The sequence below is a fragment of the Salvelinus fontinalis genome, chromosome 26, assembly GCF_029448725.1.
Source record: "Salvelinus fontinalis isolate EN_2023a chromosome 26, ASM2944872v1, whole genome shotgun sequence".
Lineage (NCBI taxonomy): Eukaryota > Metazoa > Chordata > Actinopteri > Salmoniformes > Salmonidae > Salvelinus > Salvelinus fontinalis.
In genome coordinates, this window is record NC_074690.1 from 13,328,445 (window position 1) to 13,343,048 (window position 14,604).

The following is a 14,604-nucleotide window of genomic DNA, read 5'->3' on the forward strand; positions in this document are numbered from 1 at the left end:
ACTACAAAGCATCTGATCAAACAACAAACCATCTAATCAAACTACAAACCATCTAATCAAACAACAAACCATCTAATAAAACAACAAACCATCTAATTAAACCATCTAATCAAACAACAAACCATCTAATCAAACAACAAACCATCTAATAAAACAACAAACCATCTAATCAAACAACAAACCATCTAATCAAACAACAAACCATCTAATCAGACAACAAACCATCTAATCAAACAAACAAACCATCTAATCAAACCATCTAATCAAATAACAAACCATCTAATCAAACAACAAACCATCTAATCAGACACCAAAACATCTAATCAGACGACAAACCATCTAATCAAACCATCTAATCAAACTACAAACCATCTAATCAAACAACAAACCATCTAATCAAACAACAAACCATCTAATCAAACCATCTAATCAAACCATCTAATCAAATAACAAACCATCTAATCAAACAACAAACCATCTAATCAGACAACAAACCATCTAATCAAACCATCTAATCAAACTACAAACCATCTAATCAACCTACAAACCATCTAATCAGACAACAAACCATCTAATCAAACAACAAACCATCTAATCAGACAACAAACCATCGAATCAAACAACCAACCATCTAATCAGACAACAAACCATCTAATCAAACAACAAACCATCTAATCAAACAACAAACCATCGAATTAAACAACAAACCATCTAATCAAACAACAAACCATCTAATCAAACAACGAACCATCTAATTAAACCATCTAATCAAACAACAAACCATCTAATCAAACAACAAACCATCTTTTAAAACAACAAACCATCTAATCAAACAACAAACCATCTAATCAAACAACAAACCATCTAATCAAAAAACAAACCATCTAATAAAACAACAAACCATCTAATTAAACCATCTAATCAAACAACAAACCATCTAATCAAACAACAAACCATCTAATTAAACCATCTAATCAAACAACAAACCATCTAATCAAACAACAAACCATCTTTTAAAACAACAAACCATCTAATCAAACAACAAACCATCTAATCAAACAACAAACCATCTAATCAAAAAACAAACCATCTAATCAAACAAACAAACCATCTAATCAAACCATCTAATCAAATAACAAACCATCTAATCAAACAACAAACCATCTAATCAGACACCAAAACATCTAATCAGACAACAAACCATCTAATCAAACCATCTAATCAAACTACAAACCATCTAATCAAACAACAAACCATCTAATCAAACAACAAACCATCTAATCAAACCATCTAATTAAACCATCTAATCAAATAACAAACCATCTAATCAAACAACAAACAATCTAATCAGACAACAAACCATCTAATCAAACCATCTAATCAAACTACAAACCATCTAATCAACCTACAAACCATCTAATCAAACTGATGCTCCGCTGATGGAGAACTGTATACAGCCAATCAAATTACTCGCATCAAACAGAATTACTGTAAAATAATTTGTTTTATCCATGACTCACACAGAGTGACAGCGAATATAAATCTAATATTCCCGTCATTATGTGGAGTAACCAACCCGGCATCTGTCTTTGGCCCTCAGGGCATAACGCAAATCTTATTTAAGGTTCATTTGGACTTTTTATAAATAGGTTATGTTGGTTGGCAAAGCAGATGCCTCTGCCCAAGATTGGGACAGCTCGCTAGCATGTAATTGACACGGGACTGATTATTCAAAATAGGGCCTGATGGAGTGGGACACCAACTTGTAGGACTTCACGTCTTTTCTTCTTAAACTAGGACTCCGGTATAATCAGAGAGGCCAGCTAAATCTAATAAACTCAAAATAAATGTGATCTGAAATGTATTTAAATTAACTTAATAATAGGATTAAATTCATTTGAGCAGTTCCCCCATCTTGGCTTAATCCCTCATGCATTATGTGTTTGTTTTTCCCACAAAAAAAATGCATAAAGTAAATGTTCTGGTATTCTATGGTTTGTCCCATACAATATGGAATGATACCTACATTTGTCAAATAATTGACTGCCGTCATTTCTGATATCCATTTTGGCCAATAACTAAACATCTAGAGATCTTTAATCAGTGCAATGTTTTCAGACAAGTTTCCCTATCAAATAGATACTCACCACAACTGTTTTGCAAAAGGTTTTCATGCATACACATCTGTAGTTCAACCCTAGTCTGTATGGGTTCATATTTGAAGATTAAGGCTGTACAAAATACGTAACCTAGCGTCAGCATCTTTTGTACCAAAAGGAAAATATAATCAGCAAGAGAATAAATAGAGGCCCGTTGTTAAAGGTTTGAACATAGAACTGAAATGCACAGTGCCTTCAGAAAGTATTCACACCCCTTGACTTTTGCCAAATTTTGAGTTTAAACTGTTTTAATTGTCATTTTTTTAGTAACGATCTACACAAAGTACTCTGTAATCTCAAAAAACTCTAACATTTGTAAACAATTTATGAAAAATTGAACACTAATATATCTTGATTCAATAAGTATTCAACACGCTGAGTCAATACATGTTTTTTAGACATTCCTACCTTCAGCAATGCTTCGTGATCATGCATACGTGATATCCGATGAAGGTAAGAACGTTTAATAAAAAGAGGAAGAAAGTATTTTCCAGTACAATGGAGGATGACAAATTTTCTGAAAGAGAAGGATAAAAATGCAAAGAGAGAAGAGTTGGACTGGCTAAATGGAAGGCCGGGGCTGCTAACTAAGCAAAAGGAGAAGAGTTGGACTGGCTAAATGGGAGGCCGGGGCTGCTAACTAAGCAAAAGGAGAAGAGTTGGACTGGCTAAATGGGAGGCCGGGGCTGCTAACTAAGCAAGAGAAACGTTCGACTGGCTAAATGGGAGGCCAGCCTGCTAACTAAGGAGGGGGAGAAGAGTTGGACTGGCTACATGGGAGGCCAGCCTGCTAACTAAGGAGGGGGAGAAGAGTTGGACTGGCTAAATGGGAGGCCGGGGCTGCTAACTAAGCAAAAGGAGAAGAGTTGGACTGGCTAAATGGGAGGCCGAGGCTGCTAACTAAGCAACTCACAGGAAAGATGTGACTATAATAATGTTTTCCAGTCTTTAACCTGCTGTGGTCTCAGGCCATTAAGTCGAGGCAGCAGGTTCTAAAGTCATTACAGACATCACTTCTCTACAATAATGGCAGCTTAGGTCCAGGGGCAAGACGGCTGTATGCAACATTCAACTGTTTAACAGATTCTAAAAAATAATTGTAATAATCTTACTATGGATAGCAGGGGTTGGTCAATTCCATTTCAATTCCAGTCAATTCAGAAAGTAAACCGAATTCAACATCTTCCTAATTGAAAAGGATTAAAGAGAATTGGAATTGAAATTTCAGTGTACTTCCTGAATTGTCTGGAAATTAAATGGAATTGACCCCAACCCTTAAAGCTGAGCAACTCACAACGTCAACTAAAGGACGATATTCAGACTTGAGATCTGTACGCTTAAAGCTGAGCAACTCACAACGTCAACTAAAGGACGGTATTCAGACTTGAGATCTGTACGCTTAAAGCTGAGCAACTCACAACGTCAACTAAAGGACGGCATTCAGACTTGAGATCTGCACGCTTAAAGCTGAGCAACTCACAACGTCAACTAAAGGACGGTATTCAGACTTGAGATCTGCACGCTTAAAGCTGAGCAACTCACAACGTCAACTAAAGGACGGTATTCAGACTTGAGATCTGCACGCTTAAAGCTGAGCAACTCACAACGTCAACTAAAGGACGGTATTCAGACTTGAGATCTGCACGCTTAAAGCTGGAGTCTCTACTTGAAACTATAATAAAGCCGGCACCCCGCCTATGTTTTTGTCACACCCTGATCTGTTTCACCTGTCTCGTGCTTGTCTCCACTCTCCACCAGGTGTCTCCTATTTTGCCCCATTATCCCCTGTGTATTTATACCTGCGTTTTCTGTTTGTCCGTTGCCAGTTCGTCTTGTTTTGTCAGGTCTTTACCAGCGTGTTTCCCATTTCTCCAGTTCTCAAGTTCTTGTTTTATAGTCTTCCCGGTTTCGACCCTTCTGCCTGTCCTGACCTTGAGCCTGCCTGACGTTCTGTCCCCTATTGACTCTACCTTGGATTACGAACCTCTCCCTGCCCTCAACCTGCCCTCTATTATAATAAATATTCTGAGAACTGGACTATCCGCCTCCTGTGACTGCATCTGGGTAATTTCCTGAGTCGTGCTAGTTTTGATAAAAAAGCTGAGGGATAGGCCGGGAGAAATGTAAGCACTCTCAAATTCATAGACAGAGCTATGGATGCAAGGACTGACCATCCATGATATAAAAAATATAGTTTTTAAAGATGCACTATTGTCACGCGCTGACCATAGAGAGCTGTTTATTCTCTGTTGGTTGGGGCGTGATAGTGACTAGGGTGGATCTAGGGGATTAATGATTTATGTTGGCCTGGTATGGTTTCCAATCAGAGACAGCTGTTTATCGTCGTCTCTGATTGGGGATCATATTTAGGCAGCCATTTCCCCTTTGTGTTTCGTGGGATCTTGTCTACAGATAGTTGCCTGTGTGCACACCAGTAGCTTCCCGTTTCGTTTGTTCTTGTGCTTTATTGTTTTGTTTGGTGAGTTTCAATTTATTCAAATATGTGGAACTCTACGCACGCTGCGCCTTGGTCTACTCATTAGGACGATCATGACAACTATGCAGAAATCACTCCGCCATTTTACTGGTTGCTAAAATTCTAATACCACAGTTCGCCTAATTTCAGTTTATGTGACAAAACAAGCAAGTATGACGTAGAGAATCATTGTACCCTCTAGACATGCTGTGAAATATATTTTCCATTAACAAAAATCTTGTATTTTCAGCTGCTTGAAGCTGGTGTACAAAACCCGAAAGTAAACTCAAAAAATAAACTACTGTCAGAGTCGTGTGTATAGGTGGCAGGGAAGTCAGGCGCAGGAGAATCAAACTGAGTGTAATGGAGTTATTTAATAATAATGAGCGAAACATACTCCAAACACTAAATGTAACAAATAACTAAATGGGTACGAGGACCCGTCGCGCACCAATACAAAAGATAAACAACACTGACATACAAACAATCTCTGACAAAGACATGAGGGGAAACAGAGGGTTAAATACACAACAGGTAATGAATGGGATTGAAACCAGGTGTGTATGAAGACAAGACAAAACCAATGAAAAATGGATCAATGATGGCTAGAAGACTGGTGACGTCGACCGCCGAGCACCGCCCGAACAAGGAGAGGCTTCGACTTCGGAAGAAGTCGTGACAGAGCCGCGCGTCGACACCGGCCTCGGGGACGAACCGGAGGGCGAGGTGCAGGGCGATCCGGATGGAGACGGTAGAATTTTCGCAGCATGGAAGGATCTAATACGTCCTCCCCCGGAACCCAGCATCTCTCCTCCGGACCGTACCCCTCCCAGTCCACGAGGTACTGAAGGCCCCTCGCCCGACGTCTCGAATCCAAGATGGATCGAACGAGGTACGCCGGGACCCCCTCGATGTCCAGAGGGGGCGGAGGAGCATCCCACACTTCAGCCTCCTGAAGCGGGCCAGCCACCACCGGCCTGAGGAGAGACACACGGAACGAGGGGTTAATATGGTAATTAGTGTGTAGCTGTAACCTATAACATACCTCGCTCACTCTCCTCAGGACTTTAAACGGCCCCACAAACCGCGGACCCAGCTTCCGGCAGGGCAGGCGGAGGGGCAGGTTTCGGGTCGAGAGCCAGACCCTGTCCCCTGTTGCGAACACCGGGGCCTCACTGCTGTGACGGTCTGCGCCAACTTTCTGGCGCAGTATGGCGCGCTGAAGGTGGACGTGGGCGGCCTCCCAGGTTTCCTCCGCGCGCCGGAAGCAATTGTCCACTGCAGGAGCCTCGGTCTGACTGATGCCAAGGAGCCAGAACCGGCTGATACCCTAATACACATTGAAAGGGAGAAAGGTTAGTGGAGGAGTGGCGTAGCGAGTTCTGGGCCATCTCTGCCCAGTGCACGAACTTCGCCCACTCCTCCGGCCGGTCCTGGCTATAAGACCGCAGAAACCTACCCAAATCCTGGTTAACTCTCTCCACCTGCCCATTACTCTCGGGGTGGCGGAAAACATGTGTAAACAGGGCCTCCGCAGTTTGTAAGGCCGTAGGGAGACCGGGCAAAGGGAGGAGACGACAGGACTTAGAAAAACGATCCACAACGACCAGGATCATGGTGTTACCATGTGAAGGTGGAAGATCAGTTAAAAAAATTCACCGACAGGTGCGACCACGGCCGTTGTGGAACGGGTAAGGGTTGTAAACTTACCTCTGGGCAGGTGTCTAGGAGCCTTGCACTGGGCGCACACTGAGCAGGAGGAAACATAAATCCTCACGTCCTTAGCTAAAGTGGGCCACCAGTATCTCCCATCAACACAGCGCATCGTCCGACCTATCACAGGATGACCAGAGGAGGGTGACGTGTGGGTCCAATAAATCAATCGGTCGCGGACAGCAGACGGAACGTACAGACGCCCAGCTGGACACTGAGGAGGAGAGGGCTCAGCACGTGACGCCCGCTCAATGTCCGCGTCCAGCTCCCACATTACTGGCTCCACCAAACAAGAAGCTGGGAGTATGGGAGTGAGATTCATGGACCGCTCCTCTGTGTCATACAGCCGGGACAATGCGTCTGCCTTAATGTTCTGGGAGCCTGGTCTGTAAGAGAGGGTAAACACAAAACGAGTGAAAAACATGGCCCACTTTGCCGGACGAGGATTCAGTCTCCTCGCCTCCCGGATGTACTCCAGATTGCGTGGTCAGTCCAGATGAGAAAAGTCTGTTTAGCCCCCTCAAGCCAATGTCTCCACGCCTTCAAGGCTTTTATGACAGCTAACAGCTCCCGGTCCCCCACATCATAGTTTCGCTCCGCTGGGCTGAGCTTCTTCGAAAACAAGGCACAGGTGCGGAGCTTCAGTGGCATACCCGAATGCTGAGCGGGCATTGCTCCTATCCCAGCTTCGGATGTGTCCACCTCCACTATGAATGGCAAAGAGGGATCCGGATGAGCCAACACAGGAACCGAGGTAAACAGAGCCTTCAGGTGCCTAAAAGCCCTGTTCGCCTCCCCACTGCAAGCGCACCGGCCCCCCCTTTAGCAGTCAGGTAATGGGAGCAGCAACCTGACCAAAACCCCGGATAAACCTCCGGTAGTAGTTGGCAAACCCTAAAAAACGCTGCACCTCCTTTACCGTGGTGGGAGTCGGCCAATTACGCACGGCTGCAATGCGGTCGCTCTCCATCTCCACTCCTGACGTGGAAATCCGATGCCCTAGGAAGGAGACGGATTGTTGGAAGAACAAGCATTTCTCAGCCTTGACATATAGATCATGCTCCAACAGGCGACCAAGCACTTTGCGCACCAGGGACACATGCTCGGGGCGTGTAGCGGAGTATATCAGAATGTAATCAATATACACTACTACACCCTGCCTGTGCAGGTCTCTAAAAATCTCGTCTACAAATGATTGGAAAACTGATGGAGCATTCATCAACCCATATGGCATGACGAGGTACTCATAATGCCCTGAGGTGGTACTAAATGCCGTCTTCCACTCATCTCCCTTCCGAATACGCACCAGATTGTACGCACTCCTGAGATCCAGTTTAGTGAAGAAGCGCGCCCCATGCATTGACTCAATTGCTGTAGTGATAAGAGGTAGCGGGTAACTATCTCACCGTGATTTTATTGAGATCTCGATAATCAATGCACGGCCGCAAACTGCCATCCTTCTTCTTCAAAAAAAAGAAACTCGAGGAGACAGGTGAAATGGAGGGTTGAATGTACCCCTGACGCAGGGATTCGGAGACATATGTCTCCATAGCCACCGTCTCCGCTTGTGACAGGGGATACACGTGACTCCTAGAAAATGCAGCTTCTACCAGGAGATCTATCGCACAATCCCATCGTAGATGGGGAGGTAATTGAGTAGCCGTTCTTTTTACAGAAGGCGAGAGCCAAATCGGCATATTCAGGGGGAATGCGCACGGTGGAGACCTGGTCTGGACTTTCCACCGTAGTAGCACCAACGGAAACCCCTAAACACCTACCTGAGCACTCTCGCGACCACCCCGTAAGAGCCCTCTGTGGCCAAGAAACAGTGGGGTTATGACAAGCTAACCAGGGTAGGCCTAGCACCACAGAATATGCAGGAGAATCAATAAGGAAAAGACTAATCTTCTCCTTGTGACCCCCCTGCGTTACCATACACAAAGGAGCGGTGACCTCCCTGATAAACCCTGACCATAATGGTCGACTATCTAATATCTAAAGCATGAACGGGGAAAGGCATATCCACAGGAACAATGGGGATCCCTAAACTATGAGCTAAACTTGTATTAATGAAATTCCCAGCCGCGCCTGAATCTACTAGCGCCTTATACTGGGAATGCGGGGAAAATTCAGGAAAAGTGACAGAGACAATCATAAGTGCAACAGAGGGCTCTGGATGAGAATGGTGCCTACTCACCTGGGGTGATGCCAGAGTGCCCTGCCTGCTGCCTCTATTCCCAGAGAAACCAACCCGGCACCGACCAGCAGTGTGACCTCTGCGACCATAGATGGTGCTCGAGCGGGAACCCCCTCCGGTCTCCCTGCGCACCATCCCTCCTAACTCCATGGGTACGGGAGAGAGGGTGCGGGAGGATGGAACAACCAGACCCCGATCTAGACGTCCACGAGTAGCCAGCATGTTGTCCAGCCTGATGGACATGTCCACCAGCTGGTCGAAGGTGAGGGTGGTGTCTCTACAGGCCAGCTCCCGACGGACGTCCTCGCGTAGACTACAGCGGTAATGGTCGATCAGGGCCCTGTCGCTCCATCCAGCGCCGGCAGCTAGGGTCCTAAACTCCAGAGCAAACTCCTGTGCACTCCTCGTCTCCTGCCTCAGATGGTAGAGGCGCTCACCCGCCTCTCTGCCTTCATGTGGGTGGTCCAATACTGTCCTGAAATAGCAGGTGAACTCCTCAAAATGGTCCAACGCTGCATCCTCTTCTCCACACACAGCGCTGGCCCACTCCAGGGCTTTCGCGGTGAGGCACGAGACGAGGGCGTAACTCTTCTCACGGTCCGATGGAGCAGCCGGCAGTATCTCCGTTGTACCCCTTAGGCAGGGATAAATGGATCCTGCTGAGTTCAGGAGGGGGAAAAGCGTTCAAGGGAGACCCCGGTTGTGCTTGTGGAGGCGCTGGAAAAACTCCCTGTCTCTCCCAGCGGTCCATATTCTGGACAACACGATCCATGGCGGCGCCCAGGTTGTCAATCATCTCCGTTTGTTCCATGACGCGTTCCTCCACCTCCATGGCCGAGGTATCTTCTCCTGCTGACTTCATTTTTTGGGGTCAGAGATTCTGTCAGCATTGTGTGTATAGGTGGCAGGGAAGTCAGGCGCAGGAGAATCAAACTGAGTGTAATGGAGTTATTTAATAATAATGAGCGAAACATACTCCAAACACTAAATGTAACAAATAACTAAATGGGTACGAGGACCCGTCGCGCACCAATACAAAAGATAAACAACACTGACATACAAACAATCTCTGACAAAGACATGTGGGGAAACAGAGGGTTAAATACACAACAGGTAATGAATGGGATTGAAACCAGGTGTGTATAAAGACAAGACAAAACCATTGGAAAATGAAAAATGGATCAATGATGGCTAGAAGCCCGGTGACGTCGACCGCCGAGCACCGCCCGAACAAGGAGAGGCTTCGACTTCGGCAGATGTCGTGACAACTAAAGCATGGGAAGCATAGAAATAGAGCACATAAAACAGATCTGCCGCTTCTTAGACTTGCTTTCAATGAGAATGACCGAACTATACATGTCTCTGTGAATTTGGTCGGGTCACCCAAAAAAGTGACATATTGCAGCTTTAACCATCTTTTGGTGCTACTATGGTGTTTGTTTACATTTACATTGTTTACAAACATTGGAGTTAAACAAGCTAATATTTTAGGTTTTGATGGGGTGTGACAGTTGAACTAAGCTCATGAGGCATTTAGAAGTTATATTTTTGAAGAATCAACGGCTATATTATAATTAATTTATAAGTCCAAAAATTGATGTAACAACTAAGGATTCTAGCCTCAACACACATTTCTGCGGAAGTCTCCCATTGACATGAATTAATGATTTACGCAAAATTCTGAGTGTTGCACGCTTAACTCAACTCTAAATTGGCTCTGATGTGAGAGGTTATCCCTGGTCATAATTTTCTGTCACACAGCTAACAGTGTGGGTGCTAACGAGTGCAGACTTTTGCTTCACACTCTATCGTGCATGTCAATATATTTATCCCTGATACCTAACATATAAAAAATGTTGTACATTATGTGTATACATTCTGTTTTGGTCCCCAAAAGTGATTCTCTCTTATCAGCATGATGTATGACACATAATGATGATGTATGACACTTATTGATGATGTATGACACATACTGATGATGTATGACACATTGTTCCTTATCTTAGTATTTTCCTGACAAGCCTGCATAAGACCAGCCTGAGTCCATAACACTGAAACAGAGAAATAATCACTTCAGCAATGACTCTGTGACTTGTACAGTAATTCCTTAGCCACAGCTAATGGAATAAGGAGCTTTGTTGATGTCTGGTAGCAACAGTGCTTAGCCATCACACTCCATTCCTCAGATTCAGATGTCAAATACTTGTCAAAGAGTTTTAGTAAATTGGCTCCTTGCGGATCGCACTGTGGCTGTGTTTATATTTGTTTCACTAATTGGTATTTGTTAATTGGAACAATCAGATCTGAAAAATATCTTATGTGAAAAGATCGGATGTGATTGGTCAAAAACTCAATTTGTAGAAAATATATCCGAATTGTGTAAACGCTGCCTGAAATACCATTTCAAAGACTAATTTAAGCGATGCGAAACCACGAATATCTCTGAGATATAGTTGGTAACCTAGAAAGCAATAAAGCGAGACTAAGAGACGTGCATCAGTGTGTCTGAAATGATCACAATGAAATACCAAATCCCATCCAAAATTACTAATGCATCTCTGAGGAGCTGATATGATGATGTGTGAGCTTCCTTTCAATTTGGAGGCATAAAATGTCACAAAGAAACCACCAATGTAGCCTGAAGGGATGTACTAACAATGTTCCTATATCAAAGAAAGAAAGTTGTAAATGTGTTCTGATACTGCCCACAACGCCACAGAAAAGCACTTTTTTTTTCGAGTGTCAGAAGAAAGCTGTTGAAAACAGGAGAACATAATTTTTCGAACTATATTCAACTTTCTTTCTCATTTCCCAATAACACATTAGTTACAGCCTTCTGGAGTATCACTCAAAACAATTTTCATGAAAAACACATCTGTATATTTAACAGGCCAATAGTGATGGTTGTATTCTGTTGTTCACCGTAGTTCACTGCCACGACCTGTGAAGCATTTCTAGGCAAACCAGTGTGGAAGACTTATTTAATGGAACATTTCATCTAAATTGGATGGCAAAAACTGGATGCATGATACAAAGTTGAATGTGCAATTTTTGAGACTTTGAGCATCCCCCCCCCCCCCCCCTGAATGTCTTTTCACCGCCCTGCATCGCTTCATCACAAGGGACAGATGGAAAACCAACACGTATATCTCTTTGTGACAGCATGTCGAGCTGACAGTACAGCCCTTATCGTTGGTCATCACGAAAGGCTGTGATTTGGGGCAGCTAAAAACTGGTTTAGATGTGCCCTACTGGATTGAAACATGACATTTATATTCAAAATGGTGCCAATTGATATCAATGCAGGTCTGGACAAATAAAAACGTGTATGCTAGTGTTTTTTTTTTACGGAGACTATTAAGGAGAGCTATAGCTGCTCAATACTGTTGTATTAAGATACCAGAGAGCCTGAGATGTTATGAAAAGAGAAGGTGAACAGGCTCTGATCTAGAACAACGTGAGCAGCCCCAAATACGGCCAGTTGAATTAAACTTGTGTTTATATCGGCAAACAGATCGCAGGATTATAGATGATTCTTCCTGTACAGCCTATCGAGGCATGGTTGGATGGACTAATGCACTTTGGACAGTTTAATGTGCAAGGCAGCAAGAGAGTTGGGCTATGGGGAGAGCTATGAGGATGCCCAACTCCAAAAACAACTGTAAAAACCAACAACACAAAGAGGTCGACTGATATCTCTGAATAAGACAGACTGGATTATTTACATCAGCAGACAATTTATCTCATGAGACTAAGCCAGCATGGCACAGATCTAAATCAAATAATCAAGGGAAACTCCAGACATTTGTGAGGGAGTGAAACAGTATCACAGAACTGATGACATTGCACAATTCAGCTCGCTTGAAATCACATGACATCAAGGGTATCCTGAATATCTGGTAGACAGCGAACCTATTACACAGCATGGTGTATCAGTAATTATAAACTGGGTGGTTGGAGCCCTGAATGCTGATTGGCTGACAGATGTGGTATATCAGACCGTATACCACAGGTATGACAAAACATGTATTTTTACAGCTCTAATTACATTGGTAATCACTTCATAATAGCAATAAAGGCACCTCTGGAATTTGTAATATATGGCCAATATACCATGGCTAAGGGCTGTGTCCAGGCACTTGCATTGGCCATATACCACACACTCTCGGTCCGTATTGCTTAAATAGACAGTTATAACACACACAGCTGATTGTGACTGAAGCTTTCCGTATCTTCTGAGCATTATAATGTTATATATGATTCTTGGCGAGGAGGCCTATGGTGAGTCTATTGTAAGACTTTACAATATGTCTTGCACAGTCACCCAACAAAAATGCAAGGTCGGTGAGAGTACATGACAGCGACCTGCCGGTGCCCTCAAACGCCTTTTCGTTACCCTTTTGAAGTCAACATATTTCATGGCAACTTTGATAGTAGCCTTCCTGACAGTCCCTGAAAACCATTAGAACAGACTATAACATACAGTATATGACTCACGATACGTTCGGAGGGGCGCAGTTATAACGACTAAAAAAAATGTCTACACGCTTATTGCAAATATGATGAGTCCTTTAATGTATATGGACGCCAGTGGACGGAAGTTCTATTTTCATGTACTGTAGTCTATACTTACAATGATGAACAACATAATGCAGATTGATCGACCAGAGATATTTTTTTACTAGGCTGTTTTAAAAATGTGTATGACAACTTATGGTATTTCATTTATTTTTAATATTTTAGCTATCACAAATAAATGAGTGACAGACTTCAGAAGGGATTTTGCGACAAGATTTCTGACACATCATTAACCTCGACCTGCAAACCACCGTAAGAAGCCTATCGACGTGCAATTGTAATATTCAAATGAAATTATAAAATAATACTACCAAGCATAGGCTATCCCCTCTTTACGCATTGTGCTGGCCAGATTCCAAAAGTGCACACCACATCTAGGGTAGACTAGCTCTTTTAAAACCACATTTTGAAACATAACCAAACATTAATGAAGCAAGGTTACAGTACACTTACCTAATAGGGAATTGGCAAAGCCGTACCATACACACCCACTTTCTCCTATGAGCCATCTTCCCTGTGTACTTGCCGCGAAACTGAACGGAGTTCCCACCACACACACCAGCAGATCACTGAATGAAATGTTAATCAGTAGCAAGTTGATAGGCGAGCGCAGCGCCTTGTAACGGCAGAAGAGGACGAGAACCAGGAGGTTGTTGAGGAATCCGAAGGTGCCAATGAAGCCCAAACACACTGAGACTATCAGGTTCCCGGTCGGGCTGAGAGTGGTGCGGGATAAATTGTGTTCCAGGTGCCTCTCTGCAGCACCCGTACACAGCGCGCTATTGGCCCTCGTGCAGCCACTGAAGCTCACGTTGGACACAATCATCGCAATCCGTTTTCGCTACACAAGCGCGCGCAGTGGATTGAACAAGAGCTACTTTGTACTTAGCATTTTCAGGAAAGTTGAAAGATGTGGGCTTCTGAGTTGGCTAACAATATATTAAAGTTGATGTCTGAGTCACTTGTTGCTTTGAGGAATTTGTTTTCCAAAAGTGGATCAAAAAAGGCTAAGCGCTCGTTGGGAATCTTTAACTTTGTTTTCCAATTCAGAGTTTAAACCAGCAACGTTTGATGGGGCTGTGCTCCACCGTGTGGTAGTCTACTTCCACACACACGGCTGGACTAAACTCCCTCAGTCAGTGTTTATATTGCTGTACCACTTTCACAGCTGACGTCTGCGCCAGTGAACAGCACGTCCTCACAGGGTCTGTGCTATGCTATCCCGGATCCTTGGGACATTACAGGACAAGTGGGCTACAGTAGGCTACACCTTCCATATGCTGCCCGACTCTCAATTTCTTTTGACTAAAATCTAACAACATTTAGGCTAAGTGCAGTGCTGTGATAGTTTCAGTGTTAGGTTCATGTTATTCTGTGCGGTAGTAATCGCCACACGTTCCTGTTGGATGCGGGCGCTGTCCATGGTCCTGCAGCCTGTGTGTCCTGAAGTCATTGCCAATTTGACATCAAAGTTCTCGAAA

The 14,604-nt window shown here is 43.9% G+C and overlaps 1 protein-coding gene across 1 annotated transcript in view; it reads right to left on the bottom strand.

Annotated features, from left to right (window-relative positions):
* Positions 1-14,225, bottom strand: part of LOC129823662 (pinopsin-like) — a 66,520-nt gene extending 52,295 nt beyond the window's left edge. Inside the window, exon 1 of the mRNA XM_055882551.1 lies at positions 13,577-14,225. Coding sequence (XP_055738526.1) covers positions 13,577-13,949 — 373 coding nt within the window. The 5' untranslated portion in view covers positions 13,950-14,225. The remainder of the gene's footprint in view (positions 1-13,576) is intronic.
* Between the last annotated feature and the right edge of the window lie 379 nt (positions 14,226-14,604).